Source organism: Corvus hawaiiensis, chromosome 22 (genome assembly GCF_020740725.1).
Source record: "Corvus hawaiiensis isolate bCorHaw1 chromosome 22, bCorHaw1.pri.cur, whole genome shotgun sequence".
NCBI lineage: Eukaryota > Metazoa > Chordata > Aves > Passeriformes > Corvidae > Corvus > Corvus hawaiiensis.
Window position 1 is genome coordinate 5,533,492 of NC_063234.1, and position 25,672 is coordinate 5,559,163.

Here is a 25,672-nt window from a genome sequence, read left to right on the forward strand (position 1 = left end):
CTGCAACCTTGGAAAGTCTTGTTTATGGTATAGTAGAAAATATTTTGATAATGGATGTTTTAGGATTTTGGCCAATCACCCCCAAGGGGTGGCTGGTCCTTTGTCCAATTAGACTATGAAGAAAAAAGTCTATAAAAGAGTTTGTAAAATAATTAAATAAATCAATCTTGCTGCACAATTCCTGCCTGCTGGATCTTCTCCTCCTCCTCCTCCCTATAGCTGCGGGACACAGTGATATACCGTAGGAACCAGGCCTGTGGTAATAGACTGTCAGCATTAGCACAGGCTGAGCCAGCAGCCTGTGTGGACAGGCTCCCCCAGATGAAAACACAATTCCTTCCCTCCTCTGCGAGCTTGAAATGAATACCAAGCAGCTGTCACCCTGTGTAATCCCTCCTCTGAGCCCCTTCCCCTGTCCCAAATCCTTCCTCAGTCCACCAGCTGTTTTCTGAAGAGCTGTGGAAACCCTGTCCATCTCTGTCCATGCCTGCAGCTATCCTACCCCATTTCTGTGCCCTCATTCCCATATTTGGCAGCCCTGGGCACTCACCACTGCCTGTCCATCTCTGTCCATGCCTGCAGCTGTCCTACCCCATTTCTGTGCCCTCATTCCCATGTTTGGCAGCCCTGGGCACTCACCACTGCCAGGTGGTCCCACAGTCCTGCGAAGGCCAACCTGTGCCTCCTCTGTGGTCCACAGCTCTCGCACAGCTCCTCTTGCAGACCTGTGTGGTTTCCTGCACTGCCTTTTCCAGATTGCCGGCTCTTCTGGATGTGATAAGTTGGCTTCAAGAGGACCAATTTCAGTAGTAGTAGCAGACAATCCTGTGCATGTTAGGAACTGGTTCTGTGGCCTCATCCCCACCACATTCCTTACACAATACAGATCCTGTCAGTGCCACTCTGGCTGTCAGTATGTGTACACAAACAGTAATGTGGTGATGAGTGAGGGTCCAAACATGCGAATGTCAAAATCTTTTTATTTACAACAGTCTCCAAAAATCAAGGAACACTGAAAATAGTGAAGGTAGGAGACAACTTACAAAAGTGACACACATACATCGGGAATTGTGCTACATCACTCTGAGAACTGACACTCTTAAGGTCTGCACACAATGTGGTAGAATGGCAATGCCCTCCCTCCCTCTGTCCATGGGGTGCTAACACCTCTTCTCCCTTGTATTTTGGACCATCCTCCCTCCCATTTGTTCTGCTTCTGCCTCCAAACCTTTCTGTTTATCTGATCATTGCTCTGCCTCTGGTCCTGGTCACTGCCCCCCACCTCCCTTCAGCAACTGCCCAAAGGAGGAGCAGAGAGGAAAAAGCCAAAAACCTCTGTCCTCAGGATGGAGATAGGCATTGAAAGATGTCTAGCTCTGGGACCCCGGGTACTAACCCAGGGCAGAGTAGTTAGCAAAAGCCTTTGAAATATCTGTGAACTATGGCTTACACGGTATCTGGGGTGAGGTATGATTTTGGAAGAAGTAACCAAGAGACTGAGTTTGTCCTGCCTGGCTGCAAATCAGTCTGCACAACTTCATTGGTGGACAGTATGGGAGGATTTATATGTGTCATGGGGTTAAACAAAAAGCCTTTTATAACCTTCCAGAAAGGCAGGCTGCTCTGCTACAGAAATTCAGTGCAGGACCAGCTAAAAGACTTAGACACTGTGACATAAAGCAACATCCCAATTTGCTCCAGTGGAGGCAAAGCCAGGGTATCTGGAGACCATTGCCTCCAGACTACTACATCAATGGTCCCAGTAGCTCTCCAAGTGTCTACATGTCCTTCTCCTTGGGGATATTTCTCAGGCTGCCTTTGCTCTGGCATATTTTCAGATCCGGCAAGAATTGAGAAACACAGTCCAGCTCAGCCAATGATTCCTTTCAGAATCTGCAGCCTTGGCAATTGCTGAGGTCAGTGGCCAAACCTGATGCCCCAGTTGCCCAAATCCAGCACCTCAAGAGGCACCACAACATAAAGAAACAAACTGAGTGAGGAGTCATGGATCTTTTCCTTCCTCTGATGCTGATCTCTACACAGGACATCAACTCTGTTCCTCCCTGCTCCAAAGCTGATGTGGACAGGGCTGTTGTGAGTGGGGAGTCTTTCTCTCAGTGTTCACAGCCATGGGGAGCCCTGGACTCACTCAGTAACTCCACTGAAGGCAAAGAGCAGTCACACCAGCTCTGTGCATGAATCTCAGAGCTTCAGCACCAAGGAGCAGTGTCCTTCTGCTACTGCCCTGTGCTGGAGAGAACTTCTGGGCAGGACAAGCCCTGCTCTGTTTTGTAGGAGACTGCATAGTTCCAGAATGACCCCCTCCTGAAGTATTAACCTAACTTTTCAGAGCTTAAGCTTCAAACCAGGATTTACTAGAAATAAAGGAGTGGGCAATTAACAGGCACATTCCATTGCCATGTGCTAGCTGAAAGTTCGTGTATGCTTTTTAATTGCACCAAGATCATTTTGAAATGGAAAATGGAGCATTTTTTTCCAAGTAAGACTGATCTGATACATTCCATTTAGAAACATCAAAACTGAAAGCTCTGTGTGAAGCTGTTTAACTCCCTGGCTTCCTCTGCCTAAAGAGATTCTCCTTGAGACTTCTCCAGCCACTTTCAGTCCAGACTCTGTGAGTACCTTAGGCATGAACATGTACCACGGAGAAGGCTGAACCTTGCTCAGCAAGAAAACAGGGCCCAGGAGATGGCCTGTGAAACAGAGGAGTCATCAGAGAAAGAAGATAGGCAGAGATATGGGAGGAATTGTTTAAGGTGAACATCTGCTCCTGGAACAGCACCAGACAGGTGAGGCCTTGCTTTTTATTGCTACGAGCATCTGCCTTCGAGTACCAATTCCCAGCAAGACCTCCACACTTGCTCAGATAAAGCCATCCCTTTTCTTACCTCTATAATTTTATGAGTATTCTGTAATCACAAGGATGACACTGCCTACATGGACATGGATGTATGTATCTGCTACCCTTTTGTTGTCTCCACAGATGCTTGGGCAGATCAGGATGTAAGTGTTTTGCAGAAGGCTGGGCCCCACCTTTAAGTCTCTTTCCTTCCACTGCATGTGGAGAAAGCAGCAGCCACCCTGACCACAGAGCTGTGCAGGGTGAAGTGGTGATGGGGAAAATGTCTAGTTAGATCTTAAGCCAAGTATCATGACTGTGTTTAATCAGGGTCTCAAGTTACAACATTCAGTGAGTCCTTGAAGCATAAAATATCACCTAGGATCCTCTACCAGCTCTTCTGCCATCCTGCTACATCTGGTGTAAGTTCCTCCTCCTCTCCTTACGTCACTTTCCTTCCTGGAAAATATCACTTCCTTTTCCTCAATATGCCTTTGTGAATCATTTGCACTTATCCTGGTTGCTCCTCTTCCTTCTGAATCGTTCCAGCCACTGCATTCCCAGTATCACTTTGGGCAACAAAACGCAAGGTGATGCCCTGCTCCTGCTAGTGCCAGCTAGTCCTTCTGCAATGAGGGAGCCTGGGCTGGCTGGAGAGGAGGGGGGAAAATGACAGCTTGTCCTTCTCCCTTCCTGCTCCAGAAAACAGCATGGATCCTGTCAGGTGCCAAGAACTCTTGTTATTTTTGTCTGCAGATCAGACACTGCCAGATCATACCCAAGAGACATAAAAGGTTTCCCTCTACTTTGAAATTAATCTTTGCCTCCCCTCAGCAGCTGAATGAGTGTTCCCAGCATGGCGTGTCCAGAATCACACTGGAGGTGAGGGGTTGATGTAGCCTCTTTATAGTGAGCACAAACATAGGATACCAGGGGCTTACATAGGCTTTCAACTTTGCAGGATTCAAAGCACTCCTGTGCCTTTTCTTAGAGGCCTTTAAAGGTTTCTTCATACTTATAGGAGGACCTTCCTCTAAGGGTGCCCTCAGCACCTTATTCTCTTGTCTGGTGACCTGGAAATATCCATCAGCTTTAATCACCCAAAAGGGGTTTGAAGTGTTTGTTAAGTTCAAATCAAGCCACCAGTCAGAGCATCCTTGGCCACAGCACTAGGGATACCTTGCCCTCCCCTGCAGCACCTGCATAGCCACACAGGTCCCATGGGGCTGTATATCATCAGCACTCTTGCCGTCTCCAGTCACTGCCACCTAGGACTACTCAGGGCACCACCAAGAGTTAAGTCTGGAGCACAGACACAGGGAACAGCATGGCTTACAGATCAAGGATGGTGCTGAACTGCGCACAGCAGCCATCAAAGCAGCACAGCTTAAGGATAGTCAAAAATCCTTTCCAGAACCATTTATTCATGGGCACAGGGTTCATTATGAAGGAGCTAGTGCAGATTAGAGGTAGGTGCCAAGAAACATTTAACACTTTGCAGAAAGGGGTAATTCAGCTGCACCATGGAATAGCAAGGAGAAACCAGGTCTGCTCCACTCGCGTTCTCACGACCCTCACTGCCTGCAGCAGGATTGCTCTGGAGCCCTCCTGAAAATAATAACTCCTCTCTCCAGCTTGGGGAACCTTGGGGACACCTTGGGGAAGCTACTTTAGAAACAAATATTTGATCCAGTTTCACAGGCATGACACAATGTGAAGGTGTAAGACTGGCAGGGATCAGAGCACGGATGCACTGAGCCAAGTAGAAGCAGCTCAGCGTCCCAGCAGCACAGGCTCCACAACTTGGCTGGCAATTAGGTTGGGCTTCCTGGAATTTTCATCTTAAAAAGAGAGGTTGATCCAGACAGATAACACAAAGCCACCAGGACATGGAATCTGCAAAGAAATGGAGTCAGGCTGCTTCCTGGCCACATTACTCTATTGGCACCCTTGTAAATAGTGGTTAACGAATCTCCCAGGGGGCCTGACCCTCCCCTTCTGCTAAGGATCAGATGTGCTGTGTATCAATGCACACTTAGCTATTTCAGTTTAAAAAATATGATAGAATCAGTGGTGCTTAAAATGTACTTGTTAATGGCACCAGTTTGCGATTTCATTTTACTTTAATATAAACCATCTGCTCAGAGCAGACAGCAGCTGCAGCTCTGCTGCACTCAGGTGTCCACACCGGAGGGTGTCTCTGAGCTGCCACAGAGGATCCTGTGTAAACCACCAGGTGTGGGCTCTACCTAGCCCCAGGGGTTACCTTGTCCTCAGGCTAAGAGCTGACCATTATGGCCAAAGACCTCTGCAGGGCTCTCAGGGCTCTCTGTTTTCTCTCCACCAGGAAGAGCAGAGGCAGTGACTGGTGAGGTGACCAGGGGGACTGGGCATTGAAACTGCCTTGACCTCACTACTGAGATGAGGGAGAGGAGGGCAGGCTGCTGAGGGCACGATCTGCTTCCTGATGGCTGTTCACAGACACATGAGATCCCAGTAAAAGGTGCACTGTCCCTCCGGAAAGAAGGGGAAAGCCATGTGTCCCAGTGCCCTCCCTGAATGATGAAAGCAGGTCACTGCGGGTGGTGCCACCCAACAGCTCTAGTTTGGATCTCAAAATGACACCCATAAGAGCTCCCATGCAGCAAGCTCACTGCTGGTCTGGCTTGGATACAGGGCCTGCCAAAGGGATCCAGACAACACTGTTCTCCAGGCCTGTCCAACAGCTCACTGCTGTTCTTGAAGGCTAAAGTAATGAAGCACAGGCTTGGTGTGGGAGTAGGATATCGCCTCAAGAGTCATCATTGCAACGCTGACCCTGGACAAGTGGAGAGGAAGGACAGAGGGAAGGGTTTTTGAAAGGATCAGATGGCCTTCCTAAATTCTCTCCTTTTAGCTTCGTGATTCCAGAAAGCCCTGTTTGTTAAAAATAAATTAAAAGAACAAGAAAAGAAACAAAGAAAAGCAGAAAGAAAATTGAGAGAAGGAAACCTCCTCCCCTCCTACTCACGGGCTGAGGTATTCCCTGGGCAGCCCTCACCGTCCATCATCCATCCATCACTACCCAAAATAAATACAAGTTTAGAGCAAAACCCATTAGAAAATAAAGTGCATCTGGATTTGAAAAACTTCTGGAAAAAAGGGACTTTTTTTCCTCTTTTTTTCTTACAAAAAATGTTCTTTAAAAAGAAAAGAAAAGAAAAAAGAAAGGGAGCAAGAGGACAGAGCATGTGGCTCTTGGCCTGGGGTCTACAGGGCTGTCCCGTTGGGGAGGGGGATCTTATATCCGCTCTTCAGCAGGGCAAGGCAGATGCAGAGACCCAGCAGGCCAGTCAGGAGCACCCCCAGCACAGCCTTGAGGCAGGAAGTCCTGCTGCGGATGAAGGTGCCAGGCCCCATGATGCTCAGCAGGGCTGTGCTCACAGTTAACGTGTACAGGATGGAGACTCCTGTGTTGAGGGCCACGATCTTCCCAAACTTAGCGAAGGGGGCAATGATGCAAAAGAACAGTGGGACAGTGGCGATCATGGTGGTAACAGCACTCGAGACGATTGCCACACCCACATGCCGGACTGCTTCCATTGTCCTCCACTGTCGGCACACTGTGGGATCCTGGTGGAAAGAACAGCAGTGTTAGCAGAACCGGCACATGGAGCTACACTGATATTTTAGGCTTTGAGAGGGTGGCTTAGCTCACAGAATCCCTGTCCAGGACGAAGAGGCTGCCTGAGTGCATCTCAAACAGTTCATGCAGTCTCTGAGAACACTGAGCCAAGAGCCATAGGGTTAAAACCCAGCAGAGGCAAAGGCTGCTGGATTTTGTGCCTCCTTTCCACCATATCAGACTGATTGCTGGGCCTACACAACACAGGCACTGCAGGCAGACACTACACCTGGCAACAGAGATCCCAGGCTTTTGTGGTCTCCATCTTCCCAACGAGACAAAAGATGTTAACAAGCCCAGAGATGAGCTGGACGTCCAGCAAAGCAATTTTCAGAGGTTACACAATTAGTATGGAGCTGTTCCAGCACAGACTGTCTTCACTTGAACGTGAAAAGGTGTTGCTTTGGCACAGCTGTGGCCAGCAAGAAAAGGGACAACCATGTGGGTTGGACCCCCATCTGAGTTTACTGTACTCAGGTACACAAGCTCACAGTCTGAGCAGTCAGCTGGACAAGCAGCAACTACCATATCCCAGGGATGCTCTGCGGGTGCCAGGACACATCCCCCCTTGCCTATTGTGCATTCTGCATCACAGTTGAGTGGCATGGGAGGGCACAAGAGGAATGAATGCAAGGCTGTAGGAAGAACAGAGCTCACCTCTGCCTGGTGGAGTGGCAGGTTCTCCCCTGCCAGCAGGTAGCCCTCCACCAAGTGCACGCAGTAATCAACAGAGGAGCCAACGAGGATGGAGAGGGAAATGGCTTCCACAGCTCCCATTTCCCAGCCAGACCAGTACATGATGGTCACCACAAGGCAGACAACCCCTGTGTGAGGAAGGTGTTGTCAGGCAAATGTAAAGGACTCTGGGACTGCTGTCCAAGCCTACTGATACAAGTCAGTCCCTGGGGAGTTTGGGATCATACCCCGCTGCCAGCCAGCCTGAGTCCTGTACACACTCCCCCTGCCACAGAGAAAAACACTTCCTTTGCCTTCCCTTTGCACAGGGACCATTCCATAAGGTGATCAGACCTGCTGGGGCCAGTGGAACACCTAGTTAAATATCAGGCAAACTGACAGACTGATGTCAATCTAGACTAACTCTTGCTATATGAATCCAAGCCCAGACAAATGTCCATGTGTGCACACAAGCACCACAAGGAAGTGAGCCTGTTGTTTTGCTTGCTGAAGTTACACAGAGGCTGAGCACACTTTTTAGAAGTCAAGAGTACTGTTAGTTTTTGAGTCATATGTGGGAGAATAAGTGGTTTCAAAATGATAGATTTGATTTTTAAACTGAGAAGTTTAGCAACACACTTAGAGCACAATATCACCAAATCACCAGCCAGGGAGAGGAAACTATTTAAAATTTGCTTCGAATACTAAAAAACTGCTAAAATACTCAGCTTTTAACATCTCCCACTGCTTGGAAACAGCAGCCATGGTGCAGGTTCTTGGAAAGTAATGCAATTGTTATTCAGAGCATGTGGGACTTTAATCACATTATTACACATAACAGGTAGGGATGGCATTTGTGTAGCTAAACCCCTTATTTAAACAAATAGAAGGGATTGTGTAGATAAAACACACTGGGAATTAGACACACAAATCTACTTTCCCAATGAGGTTCCTGTGCATTTGTTGAGAGTTTCTTCTGATCACTTAGCTAGTCTGTTCTCCAGGACGGGCTCCTGGAAAGCCAAAAGGGTTTTACACAGAAGATGGGCAATTCAGTTCAAATCACCAGAGACTCAGCAGTGCCACAATCCACCAATTTCAGGAAAAGTGAAAGCCTGACACATTGGAATTGGTGTTTTTACCTAAGATGCTGAGCAGCACTGGCAGCAGGAGGAGGATGTGTGTGGTGAACACTGCCACGGCAGCCACACAGATGACCAGTGAGAGGACAAGACCATACAGGGCACTCTGCACTCCTGGAAGAAAACAGCCAGCTGATTTGAATCCTGGAAGGTGACAGCTGGGGTGAGAAAGGTACCATGTTCCTGCTGGCAACAAGGCAGGCAGCACTCACGCTGGGGAAGATGAGAAGGGACGATGACAGTGGAAAGAAGGTGATAGGTTTCTTGAATCTAGCATCAGCAAGGCTGAGTCCTTTCCCTTACCTATTTCCTTGGGGTTTGCCTAATTTTGACAATACACATTGCTTAGGGCAGGAACAGGCTTTAGGAATTTGCACAGCAATGGCAAGGGACTGCAGATATAACCCATGCCCACCATACAGGATGGAGTGTGCTGTGGAGATGTATCAGAGAGCACGGAGAGAAACACAGCAGTCACTTGCCTATTATCTCCATGAAAATCTGCTTCCAGTGCTCACAGGTCTGGAAACCATGCCGGAGAGCAGAGCCCTCTGGGAAGAGTTGGAGTTGCTGCTGCAGGAATGTCTCCCATTTCAGATAGTCAGCATATGTCTGGAAGGACGATTTCCCCTTGTAGGTTGTCTGTAACAAGACAAACACATCACTTGTATCCTGCTCTTTGGGTAGGGTGTGCATGGCAAGGGAAAGGGCAGAACAAGCTAGCTCAAAGGGCAGTGCCAGGTAGAACTGACAGAGGCATTTGGGCAAATCTGCCACCAGCTTTTTGCCTGAGCTAATTGTGGTGTAAGCAGCCACTTCTACCAACTTGTGAGTGTAGGCATCTGTCTGCAACAAATGCTAATAAACACTAAATTATGGCTGCAAGTGAAAGTGGCCAGTGCAGAAAGAGCAGAGCTAAACCCCCAGAAGTCACAAGATGAAACCGTCACCAGAATGGCAATGTCACTAGGTGATGCCATATGCTCACCGATTCGAAGGCCATGGAGATCCACTGCACCTTCCCATCCTTCACCCCCACTGCCCCATGAGAGAGCTGTCCAGGCAGCAGGTTTGGCTCAGGGATATTCTTGCACTCGGGGTGCAACATCTGCAGAAAGGAGGAGATGCTGTAACCTGAAGAGAAAGAAAGAGCAAGGGATGGAGGGCAGAACAGGGAAAGGAAGCACACTGGAGCAAGGGAATGAAAAAAACCTCAACCAACAACCCAAAATGGGAGCCTCAAGAGAGTAGCAGGCCCCATTTGTCAGCAGCTGCTTCCCCCTGCCATTCTGGTTTGCCAGAGTCTTTGAGGTCTCGGCATCACAGCTCTCAGCTGCTGTAGCTTGAAAGGACACTCTGTGCCATCAGCATAGGACAGGACACTGCCACTGCTGTTTGTCCCCAGTTGTCAGGAAGCACCACAGAGAGCAAGTGCTAAGGGGTGTCTGCCTGGCCTGGCAGGGATTTGCTCCAGGCATGAAACTGGCTTTTGGCCTGAAGCCAATATACACTTCCTAGGTTCAGCTCCACAACTTTGTGACCTCTGAAGTTGGGAGAGACGGTCACTGGTCAGGTATGCAAAGCCAAAGAGACAGTGAGGCGCCTCACTGCAATGAGATCAGGTGTGATTTCATCGTTATTCAGGAGCTACTAAGAAGATATCTACTGAATCAAAAGATTGTATCTCAAGCAATATCCATGACTGGGAAGAACAAATACAATTCTGTTCTTATCCTTCTGGATTAAATCTCAAAGAATATACCCAGTGTCTTTGGCATTAAAGAGACCATTTTTCTTTCTTTCTGTCCCAAAAAGCACAACCAATGACATGTTCTAGAAGGGTCAAGCTGCCTTGGGAAGAAAAGGAGACAGCAAGAAGCAGTCACCCTTTCTGGTTTGCTGTTGAGGACCCCAGCCCAAGCAAGCACAGGTAGGGCTGCAGAGGAGTTAGTCTAACCTACCCGAGGGCAGGCACTGAGCCCCTCCAGGCTTCACCAGCTCAGAGTTGCTGGCAATGGCTTTGCAGAGGTGGCACAGGTTGCCAATCTCTTTGAAGAGGTCAAAGCTGTCATCGTAGATAACGCTGCCCTTTCACAAGGAGACACAATGACAAGAGCACCACACGTGAAACATACACACAGCAACTGGCACTGCAGCTTCCTGCCTGCTCCACCGCCTGCATTTCTCACTGTCCCTTCAGAGCAAACAGGCAAAGGCTGATTCTGCACAGTACCCCCAAATCACAAGGCAGGAAGAACAGCAGAACGCTGAAGTGCATCAGCCAAGCTAAGCATAATTTTTTCTAGAGAAAGATTGTCATGTGTCAAGGTATCGGATCTGAGAGATAAACTGTTTCTAGAAAAGTCACGTTTAGTAACCTTTCCCTAGAGTAACCAATTTTTATTTTTTGTTAATACTTCATAACAAGATATATATTATAGAAAAATATCAGTTCCCTCAGTCTTGAATTTGTAGTGAGTTTTGTACTGAGCTCAAGATGGGTTTGTTTCTAAAATCCTCGAAAAAGCCAGATTTAGACTCAAAATTAGAAAGTTATATATTGCACTCAGAGGGATTTTCTGAAAAGTCTGACATGTTTTTTTCAGTAAGGACTTCCTGATCTCCATTATTTTGTCAATTTGCTAAAACAGAACTGTACTGGCTCATCACAATGCTACCACCTCTGCCCTTCCATCTGTCCAGACTGCTGGACCACCTTCGGCTGTGGATATTAACTAAACACCATCCAGAGAGCCTGTCCCTCACTCGCCAGCCCCGAGCATGCCTGGCCAGCATGCCAGACTACGTGTACCATGTCTCCAATGACGTGGTTGTCTGGGCGTCTTGTGCGATTAACGCCTCTGATTCCAAACACTACAAACACCATGGCTCCAGTGTCTACCAGCGGCCGCACTGCTGGCTTCCCACAGCCTGTGTTCATGCATGGATTAAATCCAGATGTGGCCGACAGCTTTGCTTTGGGTGCTGTTGTCAAATACAGAATAAAGGTTGGTTACATTAGATGGCAAAAAAGGTCTGATTCTCTGGACCTTGGCATGTTTGAACAGGGCCTCATCAGCTTACCTTTTTCACTGGGAACATACAGGATGCCTTTGTTGGGTCCGTCAGGGCTAGAGCTGAGCAGACAGCCTGGAGGTGCAACACACACTCGACCGTGGTAAGGGGGCTTGTGCGACTGGGCAAAATACAGTTTCCTGTGCAGCAAAGAAAGTTTGTTACAGGGGACCAGAGGTAGAGAAGATGAAGCGTCCAAAGTATTACATGGAAACAGACATTTGCAGGGACAGAAGGGAAAGGTGAACATCTGCAGACCTGTATCCCTAGCCACTGCATATTCTGTGCTACCCATTCAGTCCCTTAGTTCAGGTGGGTAAGGGCAAGAACCAGATCAGCAATGTCTTTCTGCCACCTAAAGAAGCCCCCAGTCACAGTCTCTCAAGCCTTTGGCATGTTAATGATGCTACAGGCCTGCAAAGTGACTGCAGAGATGGGGCATATATGCAGCAAAGCAAATTCTAGGGCCATGGATGTGACTGATTGAGAGCAGGACTAGCACTGGCCATTAGGCATCTCCCATCAGCGTCTCAGCTGTGCTGTTTCTGCTGCCTTGTCCTGAGGGGGTTTTGGAAGGTTACCGTGTTCGCTGCTGCTCCTTGGAGGCCACGTAGAAACTGAAGTCGAACTTCCAGCCCTTCTTGGTGTCGCAGGACAAGGTGGTCATCATCCACTTCCTGGGGCTCATCTGCTTAAGCAGCCCTACTGTGGACACACAAGCTGTCAGCTTCCTGGTGAAGTTACCGAAAGGCACTCTATACACCTAAGCAATGGATTAATGAAAACAGACACTTAACTCCACAGGGTTGCAGTCTGTTGCACATTAGTATCACACTCTCCCCTCCTCCCTGAGCATTGGCACAGCCACACAGAATGAGCACTGCAGGCATAGCCCCAGCCAGCCCCCAGCCTGCCCCTTCCCAGCAATGTGTGTGAAGGGCACCCTTCCCCCATGTGTGAAGGGCCCCTTAGCACCCCCATTACCAGTGGCCTAGGCTGAATGGTGGCTGCTCTGCCTGGGGTGAGGGACATCTGCTCTAGTGACGCCCACAGTTCTGCTCCCATCGCTGACAGTCACCTCACAATGGCAACAGGTGAAGTCTTGTGGCACTCCAGGGTATCATCCTGGATGATGCCGAGCACAATGCCTTCTGTGTTAACTACCCTACTACAGTGCCCTGAAAATGTCACCCAGGGCTACATAGGACCCCATGGAGAGACAGGAGGAGGCTCTTGTGCTCACCTGCTGAGTGCTGCACTCTTGCTAGAGGGGTCCAACATCCTGGACTGACTTACCTGGAATGAAGGCACCTCCCCGTCTCCCGGTGACACCATCTGCCAGGGTGCAGGGACACTGGCATTGAGTGAGAATCTATAGATGGCTGGTCTTCCCTTGCTCTTGGACTTGGAGATATACACAGTCCCCTGGAGCTCTGAAGGAAACAGAGGGCATGAGGTTTGGTGGTACTTCTCAATCAGTAAATCCTACTGACATGGACAGAGCAAAGGAGGGTTCTGGTCTGCTGTCTGCTCTGGGACAGCAGGCACAGCTTCTGTCTTCTGGCAGCACAGCACACCTTTCAAAGGCTATCACAAATACATCCTGAGCTGCAGTAATTCCTGATGGCTTATTAATTCATGCTGTCTTGGGATATGGCCCAATAACTGTTTTATCCTCAAAATCCCCTGCAAACAGGCTGAATTTACTCTCCTCATGACTTGCCAACAAGGTTGTGAACAGGAGTGGGATGTGAAAGCTTGGAGTTCCTAGCCCTGTACTCAGATCAGAGGGATATGACACTAGACTGTACTGCCACCTGGGTTATAGGACCATGTCCTGGAGAGCAGTAGGTATTAGGAAAAGGGGGATTTTGAAGATGCTCCATACATCCAGCACCAACCTAGGGCTCAGTGGGGCAGGCTCTGAAGAGGATTATTCCCCATCAGCTATTCAGAGAGCATGTGGTTTAGTTTCTACCCCAGTGGATCCTTGGGCCCTGGCCCCAAATGTGGTTGGAGTCATCATGCCCCACTCACCTTGCTGCCCTGTATCACCCATGCTGCCTTTGCTTCCCCAAGGTGACCCTGAGCCCCTCTTCTTTTTTTCCATGGAAGTTCGGATGTTGTTCTGCAAACTGTGGGGCTTTTCCTGAAACAAACCTGTCCCACGAGGTTAGTCAGGGAGGAAAGAGTGAACAGCATGAGAAAAGACCTACCAGCCCTGTACACACCACAGAATGCTGCTGAACACCAAACCCTAAGCAGGCAACACAGTGCCACAGACCCTCAGCTGGGCACTGACATGAGACCAGCACTTATGAGTAAAAGTAGTCAGTTTTCATAGTCTATGAAGGGATTGCTACAGAAGAAATAAACAGTTCATGGCTAAAGCAGGAAATACTTTTCTAAATACTTCACTCCTACAGGCAATTCAACCATCCCGCTCCCAATGTGTGCCTCCTTTCCACAGGGTCCATCCAATGTCCAATGAGATATTTGAACATTGTAGGTGTCTGCCTCACATTTCAGCTCCTCCAGTCCAGGGCTTAGGCCAGGCTGGGCTGCACCCACCATGGTTTGGGGACCAGCATTCTCACCTGAGCAGGTAATGCAAGAGATGCCTTCAGCACTCAGGTTGTATTTCAGGTCCAGTAGCACCTGGATGTTTGTGTCTGGCCGGAACAAGACTGGAGCACGGCTAGCTGGATGGAGGTGGCTAGCAAAGAATATGGACAGGAGCAAAACAAGGAGAAAGAGCCCTGCAAGGAGAAACCTGGGTAAGTGTGGGACCTTACATGCACTTCACACTTCAAACATACTCAGAGAGTAGGCATGTGGTAGAAAGATGGTATTTTCAGCTGGAAAAAGAACAGCCACTAAAGCACACTGGCATCTGGGCTTTCTTGTAATAAGCCCATGCCTGGAAAAAATTCTATCAGGATTTGCCACTTTAGATCTGAGTGAAAAGAAGGGGAAAAGTCCCTTAGGGACTGACTGTTCTGGGAGCACTCTTCCACTGTGTTAGAAACCATTTACCATGTCCCTTTTCCCACCTCTTGTCACTAATAATCAAGGCTTGAAGACTGATTGAAATGTCAAACCCTCTAAAATCCATGTAGATGCAATACCCGCCTCCTTCCTTACCCACAATCACCCATCTGCTCTTCACTGCAGACCACAGCACCCAGTGTTCCAGCAGCTCCTGCAGATGAGTTATCAAGTGATCCCGGTTGCTCTTCTCTGCAGAGAGCTGCAGATTTTCTGGCATCACAGACACCAAGGGGACATCCCCTATTTCCAGAGAGACTAGAATAGAGAGAAATCAAAAGCAGTCTCAGTGTCTTGAGTGTCTCTTAGAGCTCTCTGCTCTCTTTTATCAAATCTTCTGCAAGGTGCTGCACAACTCACTCAAGCTAAAGAGATGGAGTAAGACCCCGGCAGAGGCAGTGACTCACAGGATGTTATAAGAAGCATCTTTGTCAAGTCTCTGCCATGCAACAGCTACACTTGTAAATCAATAGCTCAGTCGAAATCTATACTTCAGGCTATTCCTTCCTCTACCAAACCCCACAAACACTGTCCACTGCATGCTTCTTGGGCCAAGCAGAATTTGTCCCTGTCCCACTAAATATGTCTTACTGCTAATTATACACAGCTGACTTCTTCCTGACTGCAGCCTGGCTCCTCCCTGATTCTCTTCTCTCCAGATCAGGGATGCCAAAGGGAACTGCCCCCTTCTCTGTGTGTGAGAAGTGGGCACTTGCTGTAGTGGGATGAAGCATGCCCGGCACACTGTACAGCCAACCTACAAACCACACTTGGTCACTGATTGGAACAAGCTGCTTTGCTTCTTTATAGTTCCCTGATCCCAGGGACCCTGGAGGAAAACATCCTGCTGTTTGCAGGGAAGGGAGGGATTATTTCCATACATCAGCACTGCATGTGGTTCTGGCATATGAAGGAGAACTCTTGAAGCACAGAGCCAGAGCATCTCTACCTGCTTGTCAAAGGCATCTCAGAGCCTTCCCTGCAGCAAGGGCTCTGCACATGCCATGGAATTGATTCAGTTACCTCCAGTTCCAGTTTGCTTCTAGGCCTGAAAGATACTCACTGCCCAGACCACTCCTGTTGGGGATTTTAAAAGGAAGAAATTCCAGCAAGTTTTAAAAGCCAAGTACAAGAGAGCATGACCCTGTGAGCACCTTTTTCTTGGGATCAGGGCTGGAAGGATTATCTCCTGCTAACAAGAGATAGGGAATTTCTGGGCTTTTTTTCTAGATTGCTTATGTGATCTCAGGCAAGTCACTGCCCTCTTCATACCATGATGGAGGAGCTGCTGTAGGGGGCTGATGCTGGAGAACAACAGTGTTCTTTCTCCTGCTTCCCAAATGCAGTGCTCCAAATGGCAGGGAAGAGGGGAAAACTTTACTCCAAGGTGAGCTGTCCTGGCATTATGGATTAGATGTTTCATGGCTACATCCATGTCACAATCAGTGATTCCAGACAGAAAGCAGACCATGGTGGACCCAAGAGAATCAGCAAAGTAGTCAGAAAGCATGCATTGACACCCACTGAAGATCTCAAAGGAAAGTTACAACAAATACTGAATTCTGACTCCTACAACCTCCCATGATGGCACCATCTCCAACTTACAATTCGGGGAACTGAGGCAAGGATCAGTGTCAGGGGTAAGGAGAACTGCAGGATGAAGAGGGCAGTGTGATCCCCCTAAAGGCACCACACAGCAGACACATACCAGGCTCATCCTCAACGCTGAGGAGTGGGATGTCATCATCAAGGTAGGGAAGGGTCTCTCTGCCTGCTCTGGAGGTGGCCTCTGAGGCAATGAAGAGATCTTCAGCTAGGTGCAAGGCATTCTTTTTGGTACACTTCTGACTGCAGCTGGATCGAAGCAGGAAAGGAGACAAAGGCAAGAGTTTTAAGCCACATACCCTGTGAAGTGGGCTCCTTCAGTGGCAAGGAGCACAGCCACAATCTGCTCCAACTACTTGGAAAGACGACAGGCACTGCCATGAGCAAATTCCATTTCTAAGTGGTGAGAGGACAAGGGTTGGGCTGGATACACAGAGCAGGGCTGAGCCATGGACACCGGGTGCTGAGTGATGGGAGTTTCAGCAGTTCGTCTCCCTGCTGATGAATAAAATCAGGCCAGGTCGTCTGCAGTGCTAAGGAGAAGGGGAAGAGGAAACGTGCTGACTTTCAAACACAAATCTCCATGTCCTGCTTGTGCTCACAGGAGGGAGCAATGGTGATCTGTCTGTGATGCAGGGCTTGTGTCTCCACTGCTTGAAGATTTAGCTGTGCATTAAGTGCTCCGAGGAAACAAATGGTCCAATGCTCCATAGGATTCAACCGAGAGGATTGACTGACATTGCAGAGTCTGGCTCATGGAAGACACCTGTGCATACACCAGAGAGAATGAGACTGGGACTTGACCCTTCCATTTTGCTCCAATCTGGAATGGTAGAACTTAAATTTCCCTTCTGTCAGAGCCAAAGCCAAGCTGCCTGAGGGGAATGAGGATAAACTGAGATGACAGGGAAGGAATTTGCATACCTCCTTGACTGCAAATTCCACAACTTCCCACCCACAGGCTCCAGGGCTCACCTGGCTTGGCAGGAGCTCTCTAATGGGGACACATAAAGGGTCCATATTCCAAGAGCAGCTGGCATGGTGAAGAGCACAGCTACCCAGCAGCAGGACACAATCAGTGACATGAAGAGTCCAAAGTCATGCACAGCTGGGATCTACATGAAGAGAGAGAACATGAGATTGGGATCAACTGGGGCAGGATTGCTGGAGAGACAGCAGGCAAGGAAGAAATATCTGGTGGAACCTGAGAATAGCACACGCTGACCTCAGTCATGATTGTTATGAATGTATTGTGATATTGGCTTTTCGCATGTTACATAATTGTTATGAATGTATTGTGATGTTGGTTTTTTCATGTTCCTTAATGTTAGAAAAACTTTACCTAGGTTCTGCAATACATGATATAGAATCTCTATTGTTTATGTAGTCAATTTAGAAAAGATAGGCAGAGAAAGCCTTCACATTCCTGGAGTATCTTATCAGAGAAAGAAGAAGACCCGAAACCAGAGAGAAAAATTTATGGAGGGAGCAGAGACAGAATGGAGCCAAGAAGGAAGATAAGGCTGATGGGATGATACACAGAAACTCCAAAGAATTTATGAATCATGCATGATTGTAATGAATATGCAATAAGAGATGTACTTTTAAAGACGATCTTTTGGATGCAGAGGTGTGCCTTTGGCTCTGCCGAAACACCCGGCCGTAATACCCTTTTTGCTATTGTCTCCTAATTGTCCCTTTTATTAAACTTTCCTTAAAATTTTACTAAGAGTGAACCTCATTTTTCACATGATAATCAGCAAGCCCGGTAGGTAAAGCACTGAGACAGAGCCTGGTGGCCACTGGATGCTGTTTGATCAGTGGCACAGAAGCATTTCCTTGGAAAATCCACTGCCTTACAGCAGGTAAGAGACAGCCCTGTAAGAAGCAGGTCTGGCAGCCCACTGTGCTGAAGGAGAGGACAGATGGTGTTGGCAGGTTCCTGATCTACTAGGCCATTTGGCAGAAATGGAAACCCCAAATCCCAAAGGTGCAGGGTACCTGAGAGAAGATGTTGGCAGCATATGCTGCAGCTGTGGTCAGGGAGGTGAAGAAGGTGGCCTTCCCTGCTGTCTGGATAGTGTGGATCATGCGCAGTCGCAGGTCCTTGAGGTGGGTGGCTTGGCGGTAGGTATTGATGAAAACAAAGACATCATCAACCCCTGGAAAAAGACAGCAGAGATATTGATACTCTGCTCACAGAAGTGACATCTGCTAAAAATCTGACTTCCCCCTTGACATTTGATCTGCAAATATTACACTTACAGGTAATGGAAAAGGGCCTGAAAATTCAGTCTGCATTTGCCACCATCACCTTCTTCTCTCCTGCAGACAGAAGGCAGGGCAAGGCAGCACAGGTAGGCTTTGAGTAAAGATGAGCTTACCAATCCCCACGATGACAAAGGCAGCCACACCATTGAGTATACCCAGATACTGGATCCCAAATACGACGTGGTACAGGAACAGAGCCACCAGGCAGCTTAGCCCAATGCTGGCAATGCCAAAGAATGACAGGAACACTACAGCAGAAAAGAAACATGGAAAAAATAGTATCTCTGGCCAACCTCAGGAGAACAGACACCTCCCACCTGTTCTGTTAGGATACTGGTTCCCATGAGTGTGTTGGTGACAGAGAACAGTTCAGGGCTGCAGGACTACTGCTTGCAGACTCTTTCCCATGAGGCTCATGCAAAAAATTACATCAGATTTATGCCAGTGTTAGCAAGATGGGAATTTGCATCTTATTCCTGATCTCCTGTGAGTCTTCCCTCACCCTCCCCACAAATCTCTGCTCTGGACAATCAGACTGGCTTGCATGGCTTCTGCATGCTGCTGTGCCGCACAGCCACACTGGTGCCAGGGCATCAGAGTCTCTCTCCAGGCTTGCACAGACAGAGAGAGACACGGCACATTTGGATTTGTGTTAGAGCAGGGTAGCCGTGACTCCAGCCTACCTGAGCAGGAGGTGAGGATGTAGACCAAGACAGCTATGCAGCTACTGCTGATGAAGGCCAGCAACATGTCATTGTTGAAAGTCCTCCTCACTTCATAGTCAAACAAATCTGTCCCTCCGTACAGCACCTGGACTTTGCTAGGGTGGGAAGATATGAAAGAAGAGGAATAATTGAGTGCAAAAGGAGGAGAGCCAGGTGGTTTAAAGCACAGTATCTCCTCCAGAGCAAAAGGAGGTCACTGCTCTAATAACCTGGCAGTTCTCTGAGAAAACAGAGCAGTGAGAGCAGGTTGAACAAAGTTGCTCCTGGAGGTGAAATTCACACAGGGAAGGAGAAAAATAAAGAGCAGGTCTAATATTTCTGAAGTTCCTCCAGTGCACGGTGGGTCTTAGTCACTAATAGACAATTCCGGAAGCCTTCAAAGCCAGTTCCATCTGGAATCCTAATCACTGCTTATTAGATTAGTACAGCAGATGTAGGCAGAGTGAGAGCTTATCAGAAACCACATGATTTACCAGCTTCTGCCTCTGGAAGCAGGCACAGAGCAGAAATAATCCAACATAATTTAACCAGGACTACAATAATGCTGCACCATAGGAGGCTATCAGGGATCCAAGCTTCGGAACTGAGCCTTGGCCTCAATTCCCTTTTGGCTTGTCATAATCACAACCTGCTCTGCCAGCCCAATGTTGAGAATGCTCCGTGGCTGCCTGCCTTCCAACCTGCTCTTGAAGATCAGCATCCCTTCATTCTGGGAGTTACTGAGACTTAGGGCAGTGGAAAGTTGGAGTATAAGAAGGTACAGAGACTGGGACGCACAAGCCTTCTGTCAGCTACCAGGGTACTGGGATGCTCTTTTAGCCCTTTTAGCTCTATTTTATCATCTCTCGCTCACAAGCACTGAGCAAAACTCTGTTCAACCAAGTCATACAGACCTGGTGGTGAAAAAAGCCTGCACTTCCTGAAAATTATCCTGCCTTGAAACTCCCCTCCCCACCTCTCTGTACAAAAAGCAGAAGCAGAATTGGATATACAGGTTGAGTGGCCTTGAGTAAAGACCATTTCATCTCCTGCATCAGACCAGTGGTGGCCAAACTCAGAGCAGGAAGCTCTGTTTGAGCCAGTGGAACTGGATTTGTGAGATGGAAGCAAAAAGACCCAGTGCCAGACAAGGGCTCAGTGGAAAGGCAGGCATTAGATTCAAACTTTGTCCCCCTTTCATTGTCTCTATTGGTGTCTCTGGCATGTTGCTGCAGTAGGAAGAGGCATTAAAGGGGAGCATATGAGTGGTTTTCTGCCGTATGCTCCCCACCCTCATTTACAACTCCATGCCTGAGCCCAGCTTCAGTGGAGATGCTTTTTCTCCTTCATCTGGAGCATTATGCCATGGCCACTGTTCGAGACTGACCAGTAGTCCAAGCTAGCATGCCAAGCCTTCTGTGCTTGGTGCCTTCCCAGTGAGGCCAAATAGAATGTGGCTATCAGAGTGGAAAAGGCACTTCTGCCTTGGTGTGAACCTTAAGGCAGAGCTTTTGCACCCTGAAAGGTCTGTTCCATCCTCTGCCCTTCCCTGCTCTTGTGCACTCCCACCTGCCCTGCCTGCACACACCCTCACCTCGTGGACTGCTTGGCCAGCATGGCCACGTAGGTGATGACGAAGTTCTGGAACTTGCGGCGCTGCTCCTCCCAGCGATCCTCCACCGAGTAGTAGTTTGGCAGTGGTGCCCCAAAGAGGATCTCACTCCGCAGCAGGGAGCTCTTCATGTTCTCAGCAGACAAGCCCTCATCCACATACCAGTAGAATTCGGGGTGGGTCATGGCCAGCTCCAGGGACCCTGAAGAAGAAAGCAGCACCACTTTTGTTAGGTCCTGCTTAATTGTCTTGGCAAGGCACAGGGTCTAGTCTGCCACAGGGAAACTGGGAGTCATCCTGTCTGTCAGAGTGATGCTGACTGCAGCTGCCTTCCAGAGAGCAAGGAAGGTCAGGGAAACCTGGATTGCAAAGACTCACATCCTGCTTCTGTTCTGTGACAGATGAAGGGGTGCATCCCACAGCTACATCACACCCATAGACTCCTCATGAGTCACTTCTTTGTCACCACCCAGAGCCTCTGTTTTACTAGAGGTGCACAGTACAGGGTACAGAGCTGGCAGGAGGAGGCAGGGCCTTTCTCCTCCTTTCCTTATAGGAGCCTTTCCAGTTGGTGACTCACAAGCTGCCGGAGCACCCCACAGACCTCTTTAATCTGCTCTGTAGTGCAGGGAAGCTCATCCCTATCGTCTGTTCAAGCAGTGGCATTGCTCTAGTCAACCACAGTCATCTACAGGGGACAAGGGTCAGTAGAAGACATCTGTACCATGCAGGACACCCCCTCACTTGCCTGTGGGGGTCTGTGTGAACTGTGACTGGAGTTGCAGGGTTGAAAAGGGGCCCTGGTGCAGAAAAGACGATTCTTCAAGGCACAGCCCAGCAGCATCTTCCTCTCCATACAAGGCAGTCACCCCTCTTAGCTGCACACCAGTGACTGCCTGAACCTGAGGAGAGGCATTCCTTGAACATGCCAGCCCTTGCCCACAGCCCTCAGCTCACCTTGGATGTCAGCAAGGTCTTGTCCCATGCCATCATAGTAAATCTTCCCTCCTCTCTCAGTGGGGAAGAAGTAGGTCATAAGGGAGCTGGGAGGGGAGCAGTAGGAGTAAGAACCCAGGGGCAGGTCCTTCAAGACCTCATGGGGCTTCCAGCAGAACTCCCGGAAGCGAGGGTGGTCCATGATCTTGCGCTCAACCTCATGGATGGTGACCAGGCGTTCTGTGGTAAAGATGTTGTTCTCAGAGTCCCCCCGAGCCAGAAAAATTAGCTCAATGCGCCAGTGAGCATGTGTCTGTGTGTTGGCACTGATGTAAGTGCTAGAGTAGTCCCAGCGCGGGGCTCCTCTCCCGATTTGGGAAGTCTGGTTTCCTGGGCTCAGGTGGGCCTGGGGCTGCAGGGAGCTCATCCTGCCCTCTGGGGGGCTGCGTTTGACCCGTGCACTGACCCCAAGATGGGAAGCATTGAGGTGAAGCTGCTGGAGCTGCTCGAAGATGAGTCTCTGCAGGGTTTCCGAAGTAAAGTCAGCCAGATCCCGGCGGTTCCTCCCCCATGACCCAAACTGGGATTTGAGGGCCAAGGCAAGGGCATCGAAGCGCTGTGAGGACTCATGGTTGCGGATCTCAAAAGCGTTGTAGGAGATGTCAATATCCAGGGCTGGGTAGTGGAGGAACATGACAACAGCAAGCACAGCAGGGATGGCACAGCCCAGGAAAAGTATGAAGCCAGCACAGTATGGGTTGGTAAACACCCAGCCAACAATATTCCAGAAGCTAGACACAGGCAGTGTGACACACAGGGGCCTGACTCTGCACGGGCTTTTCCCACACAACAGAGCACCCTCTTGCCTCTTCCGGGAGCTGAAGGCTACCTCTTCATCTTCCTCCTCTAGCCAGGCATCCTGTAACAATGGGTCATCCTCTGTGTCCATGTCAGCACCTGTTCACAGGTAGAGAAGAACAATCAGCGAGGCCCAGCAGTGGTGTCACAGGCACAGCCGTGAATCCACAGAGTTCCAGCAGCAGAGCTGGGATGGAGGCACGCTCCAGTTCCCCCAGGGGCACTCCTTCCAAACCCCACAGATTTGCTACAGCCACTGAAACAACAGCCTTGCCATGAGGTATCCCACACTCTGCCTGGCAGAGGAACCAGAGAGGAAAAAGTTCAAGTGACAGTCCCAGAGCCCAGTGCTGTGGCAGAGGAAGGCTCTGCATGGCTCCAGGAGCACCAGGCATGGAGACTGCAGGGATTCATAGTATGTTGCTCACACTGCAGCAGCAGGAACATTTAATTAGCTAACCTGGTCCTCACACCCAGGAATAGTTCATGCTACCAGATACAAAATGCAAGGGAGTGTATCTTCCTCTCCTTAGAACTGACAATAGATTTCCCCCAGCTATTTACAGCAGTATTCATCTTTCCCACAAAGCATGCATATGTGTGCACACAGAGCCAGAAATGCACACACCCACACCTGCAGACACACACTTGCACACACCACCCCCTCTGAGAACTCACTGTGACCCTGCTCTAGTCCCTGAAGGGATATCCACTGGCAGCATGGGAAGGGAAAGGACTGATCAACCTGCCTTCCTTCCACTCCTGTGGGATATTGTTAGTGGAGTGCATTTTTCCCATTCCCACAGAACAACCAGGAAGAAAAAGCAGTTACTGCTTTCATGGAATGAAAGAGGAAACCCTCCCTGATCAGCCCAGACTTGGTCAGGAAAGAAAGGGATAATCCCTGGGAGGTGCTCTCCTTAGCAGGGGTTTCCCAGGTTCCCAGACTTTCCCTGGGTGTCTCATAGTGGCTTCCCAAGCCAGGGATCCACAGGTGGTGGTCCCTGAGAGCAAAGCCCAGACCCTGTAAGTGTCACTCCCTTTTCTGGGTCCAGGCAGCAAAGCCAGTAGCCCCCCTCACTGAATGAATGAACAAACAGGTTCCGTTTGTTACCTGACCCTGGGAGTTGAAAGCAATTTACACACAGGCCAGAAACAATTTACGAGCTTTGCTTCTAACCAGTGTTGCTATTTTAACAGGCCTTATATCAGCAGAAATATAAATTGCCAGTACCTCTTAAACTCTAGGTCCTCAGAAGGCCTAGGAGCTGCATGAACCTGGACCAAGAGGAAAAGCAGTGGGACAAAAATGCTCCCTGGCAGAGGAGTGTTGTGCAAAGCAGCAAGGGTCACAGCAACCTCTCTGGCTCTGGTCAGTCTGAGCAATGTCAGTGGCTTTGCTCACAGAGAGTTCACGGGATCCACAGCAGCTCCCATGGGATTCAGTCTGGTCTGGACAGCATCTGTGCATGTCTGGGCAGAGTGTTCCCCTCATCACAGAACCTGTGGAGAACAGGTAACCTCCGAGCTCCAGACCCCTGCTCCAGCCCACACCAAGGAAAGCAGGAATGTTCATCAGTGCCTTTAATCTGCAACTGGTCATGTCTCAAAACATCCCACCCTTCCTGTCAGTGTGAGAGCAGGGGCTCTCCCAGCCCCTCACCCTGGTTAGGCTCATGCAGTGGCTCACCCACCTCAAGCTAGACTGTGGAGACTGTGCAGGAGGGCACATGTGAGCCTCCTGCTCTGCCATCTCAGTACAAAAACAGACAGGTACCACTGCCGGCAGATGGCCACAGTCCCTCTCCTGCCAGACCTCCAACCCTCAGCAGGCTGAGAAATAGGGTGAAGAGAGGACAGCTCACAGAACTCTTCTGTGTTGTTGCCCCCTTCACATGAAGGACCGAGACAGCAAGAGGAAAACAAGCGGGGGGCAGGGGTGTGTTTCTTTTCAAGCCTCTGGAAAGGTCAGGAGTAATCTAGCTGGTTTTGGACTCCGCTGAGATTTCTTTAATATTCAGGATGCATAATCCTAAACAACCAAGGAGTGCCTGAAAGTTTCCTTGAATGCACATGGATCACTGTATGAGCCCTTGGCACTGGGGCAAAGCCAAGAGCATAAAAATGATGCTGCCCAGGACAGGCACTGGACTGCAGGTACTGCTCAGGGTTCATGGGAACACAGATCCACATGCTCTTGTGTTGTTGCTTGCAGAGCCTTATTTGCATCATGACAGGGAGGAGGCTTTCCCAAGTCTCTGAATCTGCAAATTAATCCTCTCCTGGAAGATTCTTACCATAATCCTGCCTTCTCTCTCACACTCTACACTCCCAAACTCAGCCATAATCCCATCCAGGCTGACAAGGTATGTGTCCAAAGCCTGCTGGCATACCAGCCCCCCCAACACAGCACCTTGTCGGCCCCAGCTCACAGGCCACCCCACACTGCTCACCTTTGCCAGGCATCCTCAGCACACCCTTGGCTGGTGTGACCCCCCTCCATCACTAGCTGACAAGGACTGTCACCCTTCAGCCTCTAACGCACAGCCAAGCTACAACTCCAGTTCACATTAGCGTAGATTGGTGTTGCAGGAACTCAGGTGCAAACCTCACTCATCCCATTTGGGCAGGTTGGTGTGTACCTGCAGTTACCTCCCCTCTACCCCTGACTCTTCTCCCACTGGCCTGGGCTCTCCTTCAACAGAAAGGAGTTACTGTGAGATCTGAACAAGTATATGTATTCTCTCTTTAGAAAGAGAGGTAAAGAGCCATAATAACATCCCATTTTATTGAGTTACTGAGGAGAAGGAGGGAAAGGATTCTAATCCTGAGACAGAAGAGCCGCATGTGACAAGAAAGGGAAATGAGAGAGAGCGACATAATAATAAGGCAGCAGAAAAGGGATCACACCATCTTCTTTCTTAACGAAGAAATAAATCCTCAACTCAAGGATGGGATTGATGCCTTAGGATTTTAGCTCTTGTATTTTTCCATATCCTGTAATTCTTTACTCCATATAGACTGTTAGCTAATGTTCTCCCATTTTGATCAGACAAAACAATTCCTCTCTAGGCCTGAAACTCAAGGACACCTTACAGTCTCAGGCCCCGAGAAATGTAAACAGAAGTGAGTTGGGGGGAGCACACTTGGGGTAAATGACTTCATTACCTGAAGCTGTAATTGGAGGATTAACCCTGATATGCAAATGGACCAAACTTATAA

At 49.1% G+C, this 25,672-nt stretch overlaps 1 protein-coding gene across 1 annotated transcript in view; it reads right to left on the reverse strand.

The window, feature by feature from the left end:
- Positions 1-960: 960 nt before the first annotated feature.
- Positions 961-25,672, reverse strand: part of DISP3 (dispatched RND transporter family member 3) — a 47,487-nt gene continuing 22,775 nt past the window's right edge. Inside the window, exons 2-21 of the mRNA XM_048326408.1 lie at positions 21,614-22,549; positions 20,639-20,858; positions 19,024-19,160; positions 18,454-18,588; positions 18,071-18,231; positions 17,045-17,184; positions 16,173-16,318; positions 14,561-14,722; positions 14,014-14,175; positions 13,454-13,576; positions 12,713-12,849; positions 11,998-12,179; positions 11,426-11,556; positions 11,154-11,326; positions 10,303-10,429; positions 9,330-9,475; positions 8,824-8,983; positions 8,342-8,455; positions 7,182-7,348; positions 961-6,472 (exon numbers count right to left, since the gene is read on the reverse strand). Coding sequence (XP_048182365.1) covers positions 6,110-6,472; positions 7,182-7,348; positions 8,342-8,455; positions 8,824-8,983; positions 9,330-9,475; positions 10,303-10,429; positions 11,154-11,326; positions 11,426-11,556; positions 11,998-12,179; positions 12,713-12,849; positions 13,454-13,576; positions 14,014-14,175; positions 14,561-14,722; positions 16,173-16,318; positions 17,045-17,184; positions 18,071-18,231; positions 18,454-18,588; positions 19,024-19,160; positions 20,639-20,858; positions 21,614-22,541 — 4,014 coding nt within the window. The 5' untranslated portion in view covers positions 22,542-22,549 and the 3' untranslated portion in view covers positions 961-6,109. The remainder of the gene's footprint in view (positions 6,473-7,181; positions 7,349-8,341; positions 8,456-8,823; positions 8,984-9,329; positions 9,476-10,302; positions 10,430-11,153; positions 11,327-11,425; positions 11,557-11,997; positions 12,180-12,712; positions 12,850-13,453; positions 13,577-14,013; positions 14,176-14,560; positions 14,723-16,172; positions 16,319-17,044; positions 17,185-18,070; positions 18,232-18,453; positions 18,589-19,023; positions 19,161-20,638; positions 20,859-21,613; positions 22,550-25,672) is intronic.